At 40.6% G+C, this 19,419-nt stretch overlaps 3 protein-coding genes across 4 annotated transcripts; all 3 read left to right on the top strand.

The window, feature by feature from the left end:
* The first annotated feature begins 1,289 nt into the window (after positions 1 to 1,289).
* On the top strand, positions 1,290 to 6,455 carry LOC144713350 (damage-control phosphatase At2g17340-like). The gene is made up of 12 exons (XM_078587936.1): positions 1,290 to 1,540; positions 1,655 to 1,720; positions 4,219 to 4,285; positions 4,386 to 4,454; positions 4,549 to 4,689; positions 4,764 to 4,892; positions 4,961 to 5,047; positions 5,163 to 5,237; positions 5,621 to 5,698; positions 5,808 to 5,885; positions 5,978 to 6,040; positions 6,115 to 6,455. Exons 1-12 carry the CDS (start codon positions 1,371 to 1,373, stop codon positions 6,190 to 6,192), a joined length of 1,101 nt encoding a protein of 366 aa, XP_078444062.1. The 5' UTR covers positions 1,290 to 1,370; the 3' UTR covers positions 6,193 to 6,455.
* Positions 6,456 to 7,408: 953 nt separating this feature from the next.
* Positions 7,409 to 8,176, top strand: LOC144713352 (uncharacterized). The gene has a single exon (XM_078587939.1). It carries the CDS (start codon positions 7,617 to 7,619, stop codon positions 8,031 to 8,033), a length of 417 nt encoding a protein of 138 aa, XP_078444065.1. The 5' UTR covers positions 7,409 to 7,616; the 3' UTR covers positions 8,034 to 8,176.
* Positions 8,177 to 9,084: 908 nt separating this feature from the next.
* Positions 9,085 to 11,679, top strand: LOC144713351 (protein CUP-SHAPED COTYLEDON 3-like). Of its 2 annotated transcripts, none has more exons than XM_078587938.1 (3): positions 9,085 to 10,195; positions 10,422 to 10,693; positions 11,199 to 11,679. In XM_078587938.1, exons 1-3 carry the CDS (start codon positions 10,003 to 10,005, stop codon positions 11,646 to 11,648), a joined length of 915 nt encoding a protein of 304 aa, XP_078444064.1. In that variant the 5' UTR covers positions 9,085 to 10,002; the 3' UTR covers positions 11,649 to 11,679. The 2 variants fall into 2 exon arrangements, with proteins under 2 accessions (XP_078444064.1, XP_078444063.1); XM_078587937.1 differs by lacking the exon at positions 11,199 to 11,679 and having other exon boundaries at positions 9,105 to 9,189; positions 9,893 to 10,195; positions 10,422 to 11,192.
* Positions 11,680 to 19,419: the final 7,740 nt, after the last annotated feature.

Raw genomic sequence — 19,419 nt, 5'->3', positions numbered from 1 at the left:
TTTAAAAAAGTGATTTTCTCCATGGAACGTTGATGAGGAGGTTTACATCTACCAGCACCACAGTAATGTCAAGACCTTTACCATAGGTTGATTTGCAAGCTGAGTTACCTTCACCATACTAAATCTGATATTGGATTTTTAGTAAGTGTGGTGGTTAGTAATATGGAAGGGCCTTGATAGATACATCTCAATGATGCCCACCAAGTCCGTCCGTACCTAAATGGAACCTTGGTAAATGACTACACCTTAAGAACTTAGATGTGTGCAAATCTACATCATCGCCGACTATGTACGCTCCACAATAAATTGGACGTCGATGTTAGGCAACTTTGCATTTGTGTGTGGGTGGTATTGTCAACCGGAAGAGCCAGAAACAATAAGTAATATCCAAATCAAGTGCTGAAGAGGAGTTCAGGGCATTGGTCCAAAGCATTTGTGAAGGCATGTGGGACAAACTTATCCTTGAAGAAATGAAGCTATAGTTTGGTAGTATAACCCAACTGTAGGAATAACAATTCTAAATTAAGAGCAATAGAACAGCGACATGACTGGAGTAAAAACGTGGAGATAAATCCCCACTTCATCAAGGAAAAAGATGAAAGTGCACTTATCAACCTTGCCTTTGTTGAATCAGCTGGTTAGTTAGACTATATCTTCACCAAAAGACTCCCTCCATCAACTCCCCACAAGTTAATCAATAAGCTTGGTATGGAAAACATCCTAGCCCAGCTTGAACGCATGCATCCTTCCCTATGTTGTTTTATATATTTTCCTTGTAACTGGTGCTTGACTGTAAGTGACTATTGCCCAAACCAAATTACTTATGTTGCCTTTATTATTATGGATCCATTAATGGCTTATGAATATAAGCACTTCAACTGTAACTTGTATTTAAGTCAGTGGTCCATGCGTTACAAATTTGAGATTCTTGCTTCCAACATATTGCCTCACACTTTTGCATCCAAAAGAGCACTGTCCCTTCAGTGTTTCAAAGGGATTAAAATCTACAAATCCATCATCAGATCTCTTGGATCACAGACGAGCCGTATGAAGTGATTTGATTTCCTTTTCTTCTGAAAATCTTTTAGTTTTGTTCTATCTACAGCTGGTGTCACAAGTCAGGAACTGAATTGGGTACATGAATCTTTAATGTATGGGCAGACTTTGGCAAATAGTAGACCTTTATGAATAGGGGAGGTGGCAGTTGACGTCATCGTCATTCGATAATGAACGGACGGTCGAGATTGGCTTATTTTCCTTTTAACTTGCAAGCAACAGCGTTTTTATTTCCTCCTCTTCTCCGCAAGCCTTCTTCTTCTTCTTCTTCGGACCGAGAGATCTTCGAGCGGCTGCAGCGAGAAGAGAGCGCCATGGAGAACACTTCGCCATCGGTGCCTTTCCCGCTTCTCCAGACGCCGATCGAATCGAAGTATCGATGCTGTACGATCCCTTATCGGTTCCCCTCCGACAATCTTCGGAAAGCCACGCCCGTCGAGCTCCAATGGATCGAAGTGTTTCTTAACTCCGTTCCCTCATTTAGGTTCGACCCTGTTCGGCGGATCTTCCTTCTTGTTTCTTGGTTCGCCCATTCAAGTTTGTCTTTCATTCTTCTCCTCTGTTGATCAATACCTCCAATTTATTGAAAAAAATTCAGGCAACGCGCTGAGGCTGATCCCACGGTTGCGGATGCTTCCACCAAAGCGGAGAAGTTCGCGGAGAGGTAGAAAACCGGTCGTTGTTTGACGTTTATGCTAAACTAAGTTGCACTTCTCCTTATGGAAGTAGAATGACAAGGAGAGTGAATTATATTTCCAAATATGCTCAGTTTCATCATTCATGCCAGTGTTTCCAGTTATAAAGTTGGGGCTTCACGACGTCTTTTGTCTTTTTGATTTTCTGATTTTTTTTATGTCAGTTGTTTTTTCTTATTTTTTATAGTTTTTTATTTCTCTTACTCTGTACGAAATCAGAGGCCATCCAGCTTCGGTTGAAGATGAGCTTTGGAATAATTCAGGCTTTTTTTCATTCACGGGAGGCAAAACCTGGAAACAGCTTTCTGACGACAGTAGATTTCGCCAAACTTATAAAAACTGCCCTCATGGTAGAGAATGGCTATCAAATAGTTTCCTCGTAACGGATATTATCGAGCCCATTACATTATGAAAGGAATCACTGGAATTAAACGTGTCGATTGAAATGGATTGATCGGCACCTCCTCTCAATCCATTCTCAATCTTCAGCGCTTGCTGGGCGAAGTGCCGAAATAACAGAGGAGTTATTATCTAGAAAATTCCATCGGGGTCTTTTCTTCAAAAAAAAATAATCCATTGGGGTCTGTGGATTGGCTGAAGAAAGTGTACCTTCACTCAATCTGGGAAACTCTGGAGTAATCCTCACCTTAGAACAGTCCGCAGCCCGGGGATTACCGGATCTCTAAATTTGTCGTCTGGTTTTGTTCTAAGATGGACCCCTCTGTAGACTAATCCAGAAACGTTTTCATGTTTTAAAAAGTCTTCCGAAATGCTAGTTTTTTGACCGAAGATTACACATATCTTTCACGGTATCCAAACAAGTACCTTAATCTTGGTTATGAGAATATTCTATGGACGCATCCTGCTCCTTGCGGCTGACAAATAATCAGCTTCTCGTGATCCAAATTTGGAGAAAATACAGCTCTTATGCGTGAGGATCTGACATTATCTTGGAATGGAAATCTGTGGAAATAAAAGGTTCTGTGTAAGTTATCATTAGTGTTCTCCCATCCTGAGCCCAACATCGGATGATGATATTCGGACGGATACCATACCAGACGTCAGAAATGGGAAATCAGATATCCGTCTTTACTGGATATCCGGATACTGGATGATTATATCAGATATTGGTTGCTACAGTACCTAAATCCAATACTGTTTTCTGTCCCCATATTGGCATCCGTCTTTGTCTTTGGGTTTGGATGACGATATTAGTTACAAGTGTTAGAAATCAGTTTTTTTGATATCCAACATTATAAACTGAAATCTAATTTGTATAATTAGTCATCTTATTATGAAACGTATAAAAACATCATTAAGCAATTGGACTTATGTTTTTTTCTGTTCGAATATTATTATATATTGTTAAATCAAACAGTATTCATTCAGGCTGTGCAGGTTTAAATAGTAAAAGTGTCAAATTTCAAATGGTTGTTTTTTTTTTTTTGAAAAGTTCAAATGGTTATTTTTTATCCTGGCCCAGTCCAAAAGACATCCGAAAGTCCGGATTGACTATGTCAGCACCTTCGACTGAGATATTATTCAGCACGGTTGTTTTTGCAACGAATTCGTTTGAAAGTTTTTACAGTCTTTTTTTTTTTTCTTTTTCTTCCATATGGTACACCGCATTCTTACAAAAGTAAACCAATATCCAGATACCAATATTGGTACAGATTTTGATATCCGATATCCGTTATCGGCATCCATTCCGATAACCAATATCGGGTGGATATTCGATATCCATCTGATATTTGACACCGGGTATCTGAAATTCTCTCAATTTCATCCGGATATCAAACATTGGTTGTCCCATTTTAGATATCGAACAGATATTGGATGGGCAAACACTAGTTATCGCGCATCCTGTTCATCACATGATCATACAAAAGATCAGTACAAAAGTTCAGATTGTCCATAAGACTGAACTCCTGCACTCCAAATCTTGGTGAAAGAGAATTGCGCTGAGGGATTGAGTTTGCAGTGAAGAGGACAACTATCACTACAGTGATTACATGTGATGCTATTAATTAATAGTACGAGGGTAAAATTTGCAGACGGAGCAGGAAAGTGAAAGGAATTCCCTCTTTCCTTGGGGGTAGATGTGCTGCTTACTGATCCAGTATCGTTCTTTTTTTCCTTGGCGGATCAGTACATTCGTACATACCAGTCCATGTAAATTTTTATAATTGATGGCGATCTTTGCTTTACTTATGATGTGGCATTTTTTTCTTCTTCCTGCTCATTCATTGGTCTTTTCCTGATCTCCTGATATACTGTCCCCTTGGGATTATGCTATTTGCTACTTGCAATGTTATTAATAAGTTCCAACTGGGCTTTGTCCTGTTTTCTTCTTCCGAACTTAGATATATTCCCCTGTGAAAGGTTTTATCTTGAATTTTAAAAGGTGTGAATTAAACAAGTTCCTTTCGCAGGTGATTCTTATTTTCTTTTCTGGTGCTATTGAAAGGTACACGGCCATTCTAGAGGGTTTGAAGTCTAATCCTGAGTCCCACGGTGGACCCCCAGATTGTATTGTGAGCATTCATGCACATTACTCGACTGTCAACGACTCATCGTATCAGAATATAAACTCATGGTCTTCTTGACTCCTCTAACGGCCCCTCTGATTTCCAGCTACTCTGTCAGCTTCGTGAGCAAGTCCTCCGAGAACTTGGTTTCAGGGATATATTCAAAAAAGTGAAAGTAGGCCCAACGTTTATCTGATTCTGGGAAGCCCGCTGATTTTCACTCTGTATTATTTATTAATCCATCATTTGTCTGTCTCTGATAATATCAGGATGATGAAAACGCTAAAGCCATCTCTCTCTTCGAGAATGTCGTAAGACTTAATGACTCAATTGAAGTTGGGCCGAAGCGCGTCGAGAACCTTATCAGAGGAATGCTGGCGGGGAATATATTTGATTTGGGATCTGCACAGGTTTGACTTCTGCGGAACTTTCTTGATAGGCCTCAGATTTTGACTCTCACATTGATCTGTTCTTTCTTGCAAAGCTCGCTGAGGTTTTCGCAAGGGATGGGATGTCGTTCTTGGCCAGCTGTCAGAATCTGGTGTCCCGTCCCTGGGTGATTGATGACTTGGATGACTTCAAGCTTAAATGGAGCAAGAAGACTTGGAAAAAAGTAAGCCGTTGATTGCTTATTTTACTTTACCTTCGTGTTATTTATCTGAATCGTTATTCTGTGATCAGGCCGTCATATTTGTTGACAATTCGGGTGCTGACATCATCTTGGGAATTTTGCCATTTGCGAGGGAGTTACTCAGGCGCGGTACAGTGGTAAGTAACCATTGTGGTACTATATGCCCCAATTGTTATATTTAACATCATGGGATCTGATTTAGTGACGTTTTCAACGTTAGTCTCCATGACGCATGTCAATTCATGAATGCAGGTTGTGTTGGCCGCCAACGACCTGCCCTCGATTAATGACGTTACGTACCATGAACTGATCGAGATCATTGCAAAGGTTGGCGATCGCAAAGAGCTAACCCAAATTAAGAGAATTCCGGCTTTTCTATTTAAAAAAAAAGACTATTTCTGTGTTCCTTGTTAATATTCGACAGTCCCTGAATATTTTACTAGCAGATGGATTGGTAGTAATCCATCTTTTTCCCCGAAATTGCTCCAAGGGAATTCCTACTGATGAAATTCCAAGGATGTCAACTATCCGGAATTGCTTCAGCCCTGGGTCGCATACTCCAGATATCCACCCTGGCTAGCCCAGAGGATAAAATCAAGAGAATGCCTCTAATTAAATATTTTTACGATATTTAATACTGATGACAGTGCTAAATACCTCAGCCAAGCCAGGAATTCTGTCTTTTTCTTAATCTCTTTGTCTCACTTCAGCTGAAAGATGAAGACGGACGGCTGATGGGAGTTGATGCCTCTGGTCTACTGGTTGCTAATTCGGGCAACGATTTACCGGTAAGACAGCTGCAGAAGCGATAAATTAAAAAAAAAAAAATCTGCAGAAGCGATGCTTTTCTTTTGAGCTGATGGTACCAACCACGCCGCCGCTGCTGTAACTCTTCAGGTTATTGATCTCTCAAATGTCTCGCCTGAGCTTGCTTACTTGGCGAGCGACGCTGATCTCGTCGTGCTAGAGGGAATGGTTAGTCAAAGATGTCTTCTTTGTTCAATTCATGGCGACCCTCTTCAATTTTTTCTTCTCCGAAAATTAAAATTGTTAAAAATCTTGCACAGGGTCGAGCGTTGGAGACGAATCTTTACGCCCCATTCAAGTGCGACTCGATCAAGATCGGAATGGTACTTACCTTTCTCTCGACATCACTCTCTTCTCACTTCTCTCTCTAAGATGTGGTGTGGGACTTGTGTTGCAGGTGAAGCACCTGGAGGTTGCCCAGTTCTTGGGAGGGAGGCTGTACGACTGCGTGTTCAAGTACAACGAGGCATCTTAATTCTGATCTGCGTGGTGGCAAGCGCGCTCTCCGCTATTTTTTTTTGTGAAGGGTGATCGCGTTGCGCGTTCAGGGCCTCCCATTCACCATATCCTTATTTATCGACGGCATCGGACCCTTTGTTTACATGAGAATTCAATCCCCACTGTCTATTTGATCATTGCGTCTCTCTCTCTCCCTCTCTCTTTCGGTCCCTCCCTCTCATCTTTCTCTCTCTACTCATGTACTTATTCACAAATCAATATACTCATTTGCGCAGAGCACACATCTGTTTCTCTTTCTCTCTCTTCTTCTCTCTCTCTCTCTATGTCCCTCCCTCTCATCTCGCTCTCTCATGTATTCTGAATCTATTAATTCTCTCTATCACTCTCTCTCTCACTCTCTCTCTCTCTCCCTCCTCCCTCTCATCTCGCTCTCTCATGTATTCAGAAATCTATTATTTCTCTCTATCACTCTCTCTCTGTCCCTCCTCCCTCCCTCTCATCTCGCTCTCTCTACTCATCTACCTATTCACAAATCAATACACCCATCTGCGCAGAGCGCACTTCTGTTAAGTGGCTCTCTCTCTCTCTCTCTCTATCTATCTATCTATCTATCTATCCCTCCGTATCATCTTGCTCTCTTTACTCATGTACCCATTCACAAGTCAGTAAACCCATCAGCGCGGAGCACACATCAATCAAGTGCGTTTGTCTCTATCTCCTCTCTCTCTGTGTCCCTCCGACCTCCCTCTCATGTCGCTCTCTCTACTCGTACCTACTCTTACATATTCACAAATCAATGCACCCATTTGCGCAGACCGCGCGCATCTGCGATGCGGTCTCTCTCTCTCTCTCTCTCTCTCTATCGGCATACATATCTGAAGCATGAAACCTTCGGTGCTAACACCGACGCGGTATTCCGACCTTGAGGACAGCTGTTCTTTGGTCGGTGTCGGTGGCAGGAAGAAACTAAGCAAAACGAAGGAAACAAAAAAGGCTCACCTCTCTCTCTCTCTCTCTCTCTCTCTAAACTCCGCCATGAGTTACAATGACCGCGCTGTTTTGCTCTCTCCGGATGTTAAGCCGTCACTTCAGACAGGATACCTCCCACCGAGGGATCAATTTACTGGGCATCGGTGCTCCAAAACGCGTATAAAACAATGGGAAAGAACGGGCCCCCCGTGGAGGTTGTGGCGAGAGGAAAAGCCATTAGAGCAACTTCTCGACGGTAACCTGATTCTGAAAGAGAGATGAAGAGGAGAGCTCCTTCTTGGGCCCCATCCATCTTCCCCACATGAAAAACCAGCCTGTTCAGAGCTGTTCTCTTGACATATTAACTTCCTCCCACCTCCTCTTATTCCAGATCGCCATCTCGAACAAGTCGCAACAAGGAGGAGAATAAGAAGAAGCAGACGAAGAAGAAGGAGGAGGAGGAGGTCGGCCATGAACTCATTTCTAGAGAAGATTCAGAAGCAGAGGTTTCTTCCGACAAGGCCTCTCCGCGATGATCTACCCGTGTCGGCGGCGGACGCCAAGGCCGGGCTGAGGCGGCGGCTCTCCTCCTCCGCCACCGTAAAATCTCTCTCCTCCGTCGCGGCCGCCTCCTCCGCCTGGGCCTTGCGGCGTTCCAAGTCCATGTCCGCCGCCGGCGAGCTCGCCGGCGGCTCTCTCCGGCGGTGGTGGAACTGGGGATTGGACTGGCTCCTCTCTCGCAAACCCACATTTACCAGCGACCTGGAGATGAACGAGAAAGAGATGGCCCGCCTCGGCTGCCACAACAAGGGCACCTTGCGACACTTCTTGTACCGGCTCCTCGGCGACAACGCCGCCACCTTCGCCGCCAACGACGGCCGGCAGTAAGAACGCTCTATTTCTTTATTCTTTTCCTCCCCTTTCTCGACCTTCCGTCTGTTGTAACTTGTAAGTAAGCATTATCGGTGTGCAAACGAGAGTGGCCTGCCGTAAGAGTTACCGCAGTCCTCTAATGGCAGATGCATTAAAAACCCCCTTTCTCGATGTCCCCCCAGTACTCACGTGGCCGAATACCGCTGTTTACCATAGATTTCCCGAGAGATTGATAAATTACGAAGAAATGCAGATGAATAGGAGGAGAAGTTGACGTGTACAGAGATAAACGTGGCGGAAACCCTTCTCGGCGGTCCACAACTGCAGCTTCTTCTGCTACGTACGGCGTAGGGGGCGGCGCGTTACTATTCTCTGGATATGTCCGGCAGGGACGAACAGTATCGCCGGAGCCGCCCTGCAAGCGTGTGCACGAGCAGAGCTCGCAGGCCAGACGGGTCCTTTCTCTTCCATCCCATTGGCGATCCGATCGACGTTGAAAGATATGGCGTGCTTACGTGTTGGATCCTTCGTTAGCGCAATACTCCCTTCCGAGAACGGACTACGAGGGAGGTACCCATCAAACTTGGCAGCCTTAACCCAATCATAATCCATGATCGAGGCTTGTAAAACGTGGAAAGGCGCAAACTTTGACACAGAAGTTGCCCTTTTTCTTGCCGAATGCAAGCGAAGCTCTTCTTTCCGGCCGAGATTTCTATAATTCAATCTCTACACATCTGCCTACGGGAGGAGATCTATCTTTGCACGGGCTCATGTAGACAATACAGTCGCTCATGAGCTGTAAACGCATGGTATACTACGGATCAGAGGCTCTGACTTTGCTTTCTCGACCGTCTCCCTCGGGGACGTCGTTTCCTTCCCTCTCCGCTGCAAAATCTTTTCACGGCATAGCCTCCCTTTAACAGCAGTTTCCTGATGACCACTGTTCCATCGTCACCGGTCCGGCCTCCTCTTCGTGCGAGGGGAAGACGACCCAGATGAAGAGAAACCTGTCAGCTTGATGGGATGAGCTTCTAGCATCCTTTCTGATGAGACCCCGTTGATGGGCCAGCTCTGCAGAAACTTCCAGGGTGAAAACAGGACGGCTTGCTTCTCTTCGACAAGCTCTATCGAGCCCTAGCCATTCGTTTATTGGCACAAAACTCAGCCTTCGGTAAAACTTCTCACTAGTGTAGAAAGTTTCGAGGGATGGACAGGCGCAAGTGAGCGAAAATTGCCTCATTTTACGATATAAGGACCACGAAGGACGCGACTGACGTGTTAGTTTTATTTGCCTATATAAAGAGATTAGAATGACAGACAGAGAGAGGAACAGATAAATCGTTTAATAGATTGATAGATGGAGAGATCGACAGATCGAAAGAGAAGCAGATAGATTGTGAAATAGATGAATAGATAGATAGACAAACATACGGACGGATATATTTATAGATATTCTTATTGATAGAAAGAAACATATATATGATATAGCTATTGATAGAAAGGCATTCACAGATAGTGAAACAGATAGACCGTGAGATAGATGGACAGATAGTGAGATAAATAGATAGATAGATAGATCGTGTAGTAGATAGATAGATTTATAGATTGATGCTATAGGATTAGGGAAGCATTGATAAGAAGCGAGTCACAGTGAGAAGTGTTATATGTGCACTCTGACCCCGGACCAGCTACGCATTTACTCTGGTCCTTTCCTTTCTCGTTACATTTCTTTTCTTCTTCCTGACCGCCAACAGTCCAGGGGATGCTCTCCCGTACAGGAGGACTCTATTCCCCATTAATGAACCCCTCCTCCTACCCGCCGCCCATCATCCAGATGAACTCTCTTCAACGTCCGTAGCTCTCTTCTTCTTCAGTTTCGGAGCTCCTCTACATAAAGCCACGTCCACGAGTTTAGGATTTCTTCCCATCGCGAGACTCTCATTTCCCTGCAAAGCCTCTCTTCCGCTTGAACAAAGTGCTGGCTATGGATGAAGCTTTCGTGGAAATGCTGAGCGAGGATATGAACGGCAGAGGACTTCCTCCGGGATTCCGATTCTACCCCACAGATGAAGAGCTGGTGACATTCTACCTGGCCGCTAAGGTTTTCAATGGGGGCTTCGTCGGCGTGGACATGGTAGAGATCGATCTCAACAGATGCGAGCCATGGGAGCTTCCAGGTATCTCTTCCCCTTATATCCCATAATTATCTCATCAAAACGAAGCCTCAGTCGCCCTCTTCCATGCCACAAACGGTTGATTAAAAGCTATCATCATACACATCCCAAAAAGAAGTTAACATAGGATTTAAAAATTCCAGTTATATGTGGGGTTTAGTTAGTGCGTAAAGATTTAGACCTTCTTCCATGTCTGAAACTTTTCTGTTGTTTTCTTTCTGCGTCGCAGATGCCGCCAAGTTGGGAGAAAGAGAGTGGTACTTCTACAGCCTAAGAGACCGCAAGTACCCGACGGGAGTCCGGACGAACAGAGCCACAGAATCTGGATACTGGAAGGCCACGGGCAAGGACAGAGAAGTTTACGGCCATGGCGGCCTCCTCGTCGGCATGAAGAAGACTCTCGTCTTCTACAAAGGCAGGGCCCCTCGCGGTGAGAAGACCAAGTGGATTCTCCATGAGTATCGGCTGGAAAGCGACTTCTCCCAATGCCTCGCCGGCATGGTCATCTTTCTCTCTCTCTCTCTCCATATCTCTCTCTCTCCATCTCTCTATGTCTATCTCTCTCGCTCTCCATATCTCTCTCTCTCCATCTCTCTATGTCTATCTCTCTCGCTCTCCATCTCTCTATGTCTATCTCTCTCGCTCTCCATATCTCTCTCTCCATCTCTCTATCTCTCTCTCTTGCTCTCCATATCTCTCTCTCTCCATCTCTCTATGTCTATCTCTCTCGCTCTCCATATCTCTCTCTCCATCTCTCTATCTCTCTCTCTTGCTCTCCATATCTCTCTCTCTCCATCTCTCTATCTCTATTTCCCTCTCTCTATCTCTCTTTCTCTCTCTCACTATATTTCTATCTCAGGCTCTCTATCTCTATCTCTCACTCTCTCTCCAACTCTCTATCTCTGTCTCTCTATCCTATCTCTATCTATCTATCTATCTATCTGTCTTCCATTCATACTCTTCTAATCATGACAGTGAATAACGATTATTGTGTCTTTGAATGCAGGAGGAATGGGTGATCTGCAGAGTATTTAAGAAAACTGGAGGCGACAAGAGAGTCCCAGCGTTGCAGAATCTAGGCAGCCTATTCGGCCCTCCCCCGTCCCGTTCTCTATCGGACGAGTCCCCTTTAACGGGACTCCTCGGCAAGCGCAGCGCCGCCGACAGATTCTCCACCGATCGCGACCTCCGCCGCCGTCCGCCGCCGCCCACCATGTCCGAGATCAGCTCCATCTTCTCCTCCCCAGCAGAACAAGACGTCGTTGAGCTAAGCGCAGAGCCGCAGCTCAGTCCCTTCTTCCTCGGCGGCTCGCTTCCTCCGTTCTTCGATCTTCATGAAATGTCCGTCTTGCCTCCTCTGCCGCTATGGCAGGACGATCAGACGATGAGAAATTCGGAGACGTCCTCTCATCCATTGACCTTGTACAGCTCCTCCTCTCAGTACGAATTGCAATGACCTGCTTAATGCGACGTGACTTGTTTTGAAACATCGCCTCACTGGTCAACTCTCTCGCGCTCTGTCCGATTTGCATGGGGGGTAAAAGCGGACGTCTTTCTGCATGGAGGAAGGACTAACACATCATTCGCCGCCATCTTTGCTGGACGGCATTGACGAGACCTCCTCTGAGCAGCGATGACGCGCTGTCGTGACTCCGGCAAACAGTTCGTTGGAAGTAAGATTCTCAATTTATCGCGCCTATGAGATTCTTCTTCTCTTGCCGAGAGAGAACAAGAAAGTCACGGCGAGGACAGCTTGCAGATGGGATAGAGAGAGAGGTTCATCGCACCTATGAGATTCTCCGAGGGAGAGAGAGAGAGTAACAGCGTGGACAGCATGCAGATGGGATAGAGAGAGAGCGAGCGAGCGAGCGAGCGAGAGAGAGAGAGAGAGAGAGAGAGAGAGAGAGAGAGAGAGAGAGAGAGAGAGAGAGAGAGAGAGAGAGAGAGAGAGAGAGAGAGAGAGAGAGAGAGAGAGAGAGAGAGAGAGAGAGCTTTGCAGATGGGTTTATTATGACAGAGTTTCCACTGAGGAATCCAGAGCGATTGTCCTCTGGCACAACTTAAACATAAAAGTTAAGAGGGTATTGAAACCCATGATACGTAGTAAACAGAAAATAAAAAGCACCAAGACCAAATCATGCCTTTTTAATTCAAGAAGTTATCGTTCCTCATCTGCCGAATGAAATTCCCTGTTCGCTGCTGTAGTTTATTCCTGATCAATGTACTAGCAACTACACTGATGATGCAAAAAGGTGAATTCGATACTATTTGATGCAAAATTTATCCTTGAACACTATTTTTAACCGAATAAGATTTACAGTTTGCTCATTGGATGGGATTTTGCTTCTGCATGAGGAGACTTATGTTTCATAACTGCCCTACTTTATGGAAAATAGCTTAATCACCAAAGTGATCTCGGCCACTTTTCAAAACAGCATTGTGCAAAGCAACAACACAAGAGAAGTTCAGAATACAGAAATTAATTATGAGGCAGTACTCATGCACCAATCTTTATTATACATCTAAAACATAAACAATATCTATGTCACGACATTGATGCATAATATTATATGTTAAGTTCGTGAATTGAATATTAATACAGTATATATGTGTCATCACATGTATAATTGTGTTCTAATATTAAGTTGAATAAGTGACGTTGAGCCTTTGGAGGAGTATGAGGTTTTATTCACTGTATGATTCATATACTTTATTATTATTTTACTGCACATCAACTTGGTGTGGGCTAAAGTAGATAATATTACATGATACTATTTTTTTCATACCACATGGTACTCTCTAGCCTTATAATATAATAAAGTAAAATTGGACTTCTCTTATTGAAAATACAAAATTCATTCCATCATGCCAATATTTTAGATAAATTTGAAGGTAGGCATGTGGTGATAGTGGTTAATGTCATGCCCACATAACTGATATTTATCCAAAATTCCTCCGAATTCTAATATTCATGCCAATATTTTAGATTATGGACATTCATTATAACCACTGATAAGATCCAAATAACAGAATAAAACTAATTTCTGTTATACATATGTAACAAATTCCTTTAGGATATTTATTACCTCTTTTATCTTAAAAATATTTTTCCCCCCTATGATGTTAATATAATAGTTAAAGGATTATCCCAATGAAAATGAAAAGTAGGTTTTTGTTTGATTTTATTTGGTTCTGAGTGATCTTTAACAAACTCTTGAGCTTGTCCTAGTTGTGTACTCAAATTAGGAATTAATGAAATTTGAAAGGTTTTTAATTTTTATTTTTATATGTTTGAAAATATGTAAAATATTGCAAAATTTTGGATATTGGAGAGAGAGGAAAACTAATATCAGGAAAATCAATATATCCATGGGAACAAATTATTAGTAAATGTTTTCCTTGCATTTTCGAAACATTTGATTGATTAAACATGTGTAATCAATACGGATTTATGTTTTTTATTAAAACATCTAATAAATACTGAAGGAAAATTACATTTTTATTCATCAGTATTTATCTACATTATGTATATCAAATAAATCTTGTAGAATGTTTGAACCCCACTTGTACACTTATTTTCAAGATACTCTCTACACCTTGAATATACTGTTGAATAAACATATAGATGTTAATTTTTATTATATTTGATTACCTTATTTATACTAGGTATGTATACACATGGCTCTAGAGAGATCTGTACACTATATTTATAAATAATACTTATTAGCATAATGCTTACATAACAAACACAAAATTAGCTGTATCATTTATCATCATTTTTGGCTTCTGAGTTTAATCACTAAATTAAATAAATCTAGCTAATGATGAGTACAGACTGTCTCCACAAGGAATGGTGATTAGAAGTTTATGTTATTTGAATGATCATTAGAAAATGAGAAAATATGCATATAAAATAAAAGGTGGAGATATCAGAAAAATGGGAGGTAAGAGAGTGATATTTATTTTGAATAAGATTAAGACAGTTAAAATAAATAATTTTATTAGGATATAGTGATATGAGAAAAATAATAACAAAGATTGAGACTGAGGACGAAGTGATAATGGCGATATAATAAGATAGAAAGATATATAAGTATGCGATGATATAAATAATTACTTAAGCATGATTGTGATAAGATGATGAAGACATCGGGATCTGAAAGGTGTGTGATGATACAAATTATGGTTTAAACTTGATGACTACAATGAGGAGAAAACAATGTAAAGAAATGTTTCTTACCCTTAGTCCTTATGTTCCGCCAATACTACAATAATTTGCGACTGTAATTAAGCTCCTCCTCTTCTATGTTACCTCTCCTCAAGCACCAAGTACACCAAGAACAAGATAGATTTATAAAGCAACTCTCTTTTAAAATGTCCGCAAATATAGGAAGCAATTTTAAGGATTTCTGTTAGGAAAAGGATTTTGATGATTTAATATAATAGATATTTAATGAAATTAATTAAGTAGTTGAATATAGTAGTAATATATAGACATTTATTAGATAAATATGTGATGGAGTATATTAGGGATAATAAGTTTATAATTAAGGTAGAAGCCCAATAAGACAAGGAAAATTGGGCCCAATAACAGTTGAAGGCTATAAATATCCAATGTAGCCTTTTTCTAAGGTATTCTTTTGGTGCTCATTCTCTCTCTTCTCTTGAAAAATCGTGATCTCTCTCTCTCTCAACTGAAAGTTCTTGAAAGTTCTGGCTGGTGGTGAGGAAATTCAATACTGGTGGACGTCATCATCTGCATGTTTGTGATTACTGATTCTTCAAGAAAATCCTGGTTAGATTGTTCCATATCTTGTTGAAGGTTCTTGATACCAATTTCTTGATTTCTGTTGAAATTAATTTGAAGGTTCTTGAAATTCATTGACTTTCGTAAGTTAGAATCTAAAAACGAAATTTAAACATTCATAATTTGAAAAACTGATTTTGATCTTGGATTTCTTGACTTCTGTTGAAATTAATTTGAGGGTTCTTGAAATTCATTGACTTTCGTAAGTTAGAATCTAAAATCAAAATTTGAACATTCATAATTTGAAAAACTGATTTTGATCTTGGATTTCTGAAATCTAAATAACAACTTGTTTTCGGTTTCTTGATTATGTGAAATCAAATATAAAATCTAATTAAAATCTTGATTGATAAAGATTAAAGATTGAATCACTTTTTACTACATAGTTAATTGATATAAAATTCAATTCGATTTTGATGTTTGCAATTATTTGAAATCATATAACCAACTTTCTTGGACTTCTTGATTATTGAATATATTGACAGCTTTAAATCTATTTGAATTCTTTGACTAATTCAAATTAGTTTTGAATTCGATTTCAAAATACTGGAATATTTTAGGCGCCCTAATTCTAATTGATTTTAAGTAACGTTCTTGAAATTCAGTTTTCTTCAGATATAAGAAATTCAATTCGAAAATTATTCATTCATATTGTAAACTTGAATTTGAATTTTAGATTGGATGAAATTTAAATAACTATCTAAATCGATTTCTTGAATGCATTAACTCGCAAATTCAAATACATTTGATATCTCCCACATATATATATTCGATCATAAGTGATATACCTATTGGATTTGAATTGATATATCTTTGTTATAACTGATCAGATTTGATACAAGTGTTTGATTTAAATTGATATCATCTAACTACATTGGATCAGAATTGATATAAGTGTTTGATTTAAATTGATATCATCTAACTACATTGGATCAGAATTGATATAACTATTTGATTTGAATTGATATTTTCTAAATCACATTCGATCAGGATTTACACAGTGAAATTGTTTTATTTAATTTGAGATTTCTAAATCACATTCGATCAGACTCACTATAATTACTTTATTTGAATTGATATTTGTTAAATCACATTTAACTTGAGTTAAGACAATTGATCTTTAATATTGATTGATCTGATTGTCTACTTTGAATATTTCTGATATTAGTAAACATCAATTGATCTCATTGGACTATCTTATTACAATTGAGAAGAATTATTACCAGTTGATATAAGTTTAGATTTTGACTGCATTTGATCATATCCATTGGTAGTTGACATCAATTGACATTTGATACACGATTTGTGACTTGAAAGTGGAAAAACAGAATTTAGGAGAAAACTAGGGTTAGGAGAAAAGTTGACTTAATTTCAACAAAGATATTGTCATTATATTGCTTTTCAGGGAAGTGCACTAACAGGAGAAAGATCACATCCACTTGAACACGGGATGGTGGCCTGAGACGTGAGGACTTCGTCAGAACAGAGTGGACTGGGGAGAGGCTCAGAACGTTGCTGGAAGCTGAGAAGGCACTCGATTGAGGTCGAGGAGGACGTCGGCACCAAGCAAGTGTTTTTTAGTGTGTGATTACTTGAGATCAGTGCGAGCGATTGTACATCGCGAACAGTTTTTCTCACTTTGCATTTGCCAAAGTGATTAGTGGAGTCAGGGCGACTCCTCGGGCGAGGCGCGGCTGCAGTAAGGGCACATTAGTGCCCCGAAGCAGGGTAAAAATTTATTGTCCCTTGAGTGAAGTAAGAGAGAGTTAAAGAAGGAATCTATATAAATAAAAGAAGTAGAACTAATTCACCCCCTCTTAGTTCAACAGTTTCTTTTGTAGCGATCTGAGGGCGTGAAGGAAAAGAGGGGAGAAAAACAAGGGTGACCTCAAAATTTCAGATTGATTGGCCTTTTGGACTGTCCAAAATAAAGCTTTGAAATTGGAGCAATCATGGTTTTTGATTTATTAAATAATATATATTCTCTCTCCATGTCAGCATGTGTCGCTTCCAATTATCTGTCGACAGTTTCATGATCTCAAACCTCTTTCAATGATTGGGTGTCATTTTTTGGGCTTTTCTAGATAAATGACTCTACTAAATGCACATTTTGAGCAAGATAAGAGGAAAATGGTATAAAGACATATACTTATTATAGATATGATCTCATGACTCTTGCCGCATGCCAAACTAATGAATTTCCACTTTACATTGACGACACTTGGCCAAGTGTCATCTTTGCTATAAAATCCACATGTGTAATGATTAACAACATAAAGGCATGATGTGGCAATGTGGTTTGTGCCGACAACGTTACCACAATCACCTTTTTTCTCAATCATTAAAAACCACATATTCTGCCATCATTTTTTTCTCATTCTTTGTATTTGAATTAAATAACATCTTTTTATTGGTCCCCGTTACTCTTGTGATTAAGAAATGAAAAGGTGTCTGTTAATCATTAACAGTTATGGCATATTTTCATAATGATGATTATGACATGCTAATCATTGCAGATAATTATGATTTGTTGCCTTTTGATCAAATTCAATCCAATCAAATGTAGACACATGGAAGGTCAAGAAACAATAGTGAAAAAGCCTTAAAATTTTCCATAAGTAACATAAATTACCCATTAATATATTGTCAGAAAATCATAAAAATATTTTCAGACTGAGAAAAATAATTTATTTAATAATATGGTGTCAAAGATATTTGTAAAATACAAATTATTCCAATGATAAGAATATTGTGATAATTATTTTTAATTATTTTAAGCTTGATAAAATTCAATTTATAATATCCAAGAGTAGAAAACAAGAAAGTTTGATGATATTAGCATAATAATTAGCATATTATGAATATTTTGGAGGCAAACTATTAGACTCAATAATTTTATACTGATTTTAGATATTTTCCATTCCATTCCATTCTCAAGGGGAAGCTACCTAAATTCTTGGTTTGAAAACCTATCAATTATTGAGTTGGGCCTTAGAACTCAAAGCATTACCCTTATGTCCAGCTCACCTACGACAGCCATCTTGATGCATAGAAGACCCATTAATCATTAAAGAGAAACCTCATCAACTTTATAAATGATATAATAGATATGGAAGAGATATGTTAAATGGGATAAGATTTGGTAAGGTTGTCTAGGATTTAATAAGATATGCATGCAGTGTTGGATGATGTTTTATTTTTATTTCAAATAAGCTTCAATGATAATCAGAGAGTGATTCTCACAGAAGAAACAACACAAATCAATATGGATTAATATAAAAAGTCAATGATTACATCTCGTTGTATTATTAAAATTATACAGTCAATTGAAGTATCTTCAAGGGTGGTGGCGTCTAACCTCTAGAAGTATCCATATGGTATTTATTGATGGAAATATATGTGGGTGACATGCCAATCACACATTCCATATCTCGTTCCATGTTCGTTAATAGAACATATTCATTATAGTGCATGTGTGATACTTATAGTGAAGTCCATGAATACGTGATCGGACTTAGTGAATTATGATGAGATTGTAACATGGAGATCATTAGTCTTTGAGCATGTGTTCTAAATATTCCTATTCGAAGGATACTCGAGAAGGACATCGAAGTATCCAGACATAATATTATGACGATGGCCCGTCCCGTAGCCATTAGTGTGGAGATGATGTAACACGACGGGTCAGGATCAAACGGCTCATGTCACACCAAAGGTATCGACAAGGATGTGTGATGCAACGATGATAATAATGCATTTGTTTGAAAATTGACAAGAAGAATGATGGAAAATCAACTTATCCAGGATGTAAGCACATGAAACAACACCAGGGATCAGGGCATGTACAAGCTCCCAATGACCTGGGTGGTCTGATCGAAGGTAGATAGGGCGGGGGGGGACGTTCACCGTCGGTGCGCGCCACGCCCATCGCCACGAGCGACGTTGTTCCGATACCTGCAAAGGGATGTTCCTAATATGTGTATGGTGGCTAACCCTACAAAATGTATAAAAACTCTCTAGGCAGCGGAGCAAGCAAAATACAGCACTGAAAGACGTAATAACAATGTAAGAGGAGAAGAGGAATGTGACCTGCGTGGCCGAGTCGGGTGCTTGAGGTGAATCGCGACCATTGAGGCATTGACGAGGGAGCCCGGGGTGAGGAGAACCCCGGTGTGGTCAGGGAACGGAATGGAGGGTCGACCACTCAGGTAACAATGGGGAAGAGCACTCCCGTCCTGTACATTGGCTGTGGTAGGGCTTAGAAGCAGTGGCAGAGATGGTCGGGCTCCACGTCGGGAGACCATGCGCAAGGCGTGAGGTGTCACCTAAAGGACATAACAGAGGGTTGTGTATAGGATCAATGTAGACGACTGGAGGATCCTCGGTGGTGGCATGCAGTGTAGTAGCACCAGATGGGGGG

The sequence above is a fragment of the Wolffia australiana genome, chromosome 15 (genome assembly GCF_029677425.1).
Source record: "Wolffia australiana isolate 7733 chromosome 15, ASM2967742v1".
NCBI classification, from domain to species: Eukaryota; Viridiplantae; Streptophyta; class Magnoliopsida; order Alismatales; family Araceae; genus Wolffia; species Wolffia australiana.
Note: the sequence above shows the minus strand (reverse complement) of the source record. Positions and strands in the feature narration are given on the sequence as shown.

Coding starts and splice junctions, on each gene's coding strand:
- LOC144713350 (XM_078587936.1), top strand. CDS start 1,371: ATGGAGAACACTTCGCCATCGGTGCCTTTCCCGCTTCTCCAGACGCCG. Junction 4,286..4,385: donor GTGGACCCCCAGATTGTATT/GTGAGCATTCAT, acceptor TCTGATTTCCAG/CTACTCTGTCAGCTTCGTGA. Junction 5,886..5,977: donor TCGTCGTGCTAGAGGGAATG/GTTAGTCAAAGA, acceptor AATCTTGCACAG/GGTCGAGCGTTGGAGACGAA.
- LOC144713351 (XM_078587937.1), top strand. CDS start 10,003: ATGGATGAAGCTTTCGTGGAAATGCTGAGCGAGGATATGAACGGCAGA. Junction 10,196..10,421: donor CGAGCCATGGGAGCTTCCAG/GTATCTCTTCCC, acceptor TCTGCGTCGCAG/ATGCCGCCAAGTTGGGAGAA.
- LOC144713352 (XM_078587939.1), top strand. CDS start 7,617: ATGAACTCATTTCTAGAGAAGATTCAGAAGCAGAGGTTTCTTCCGACA.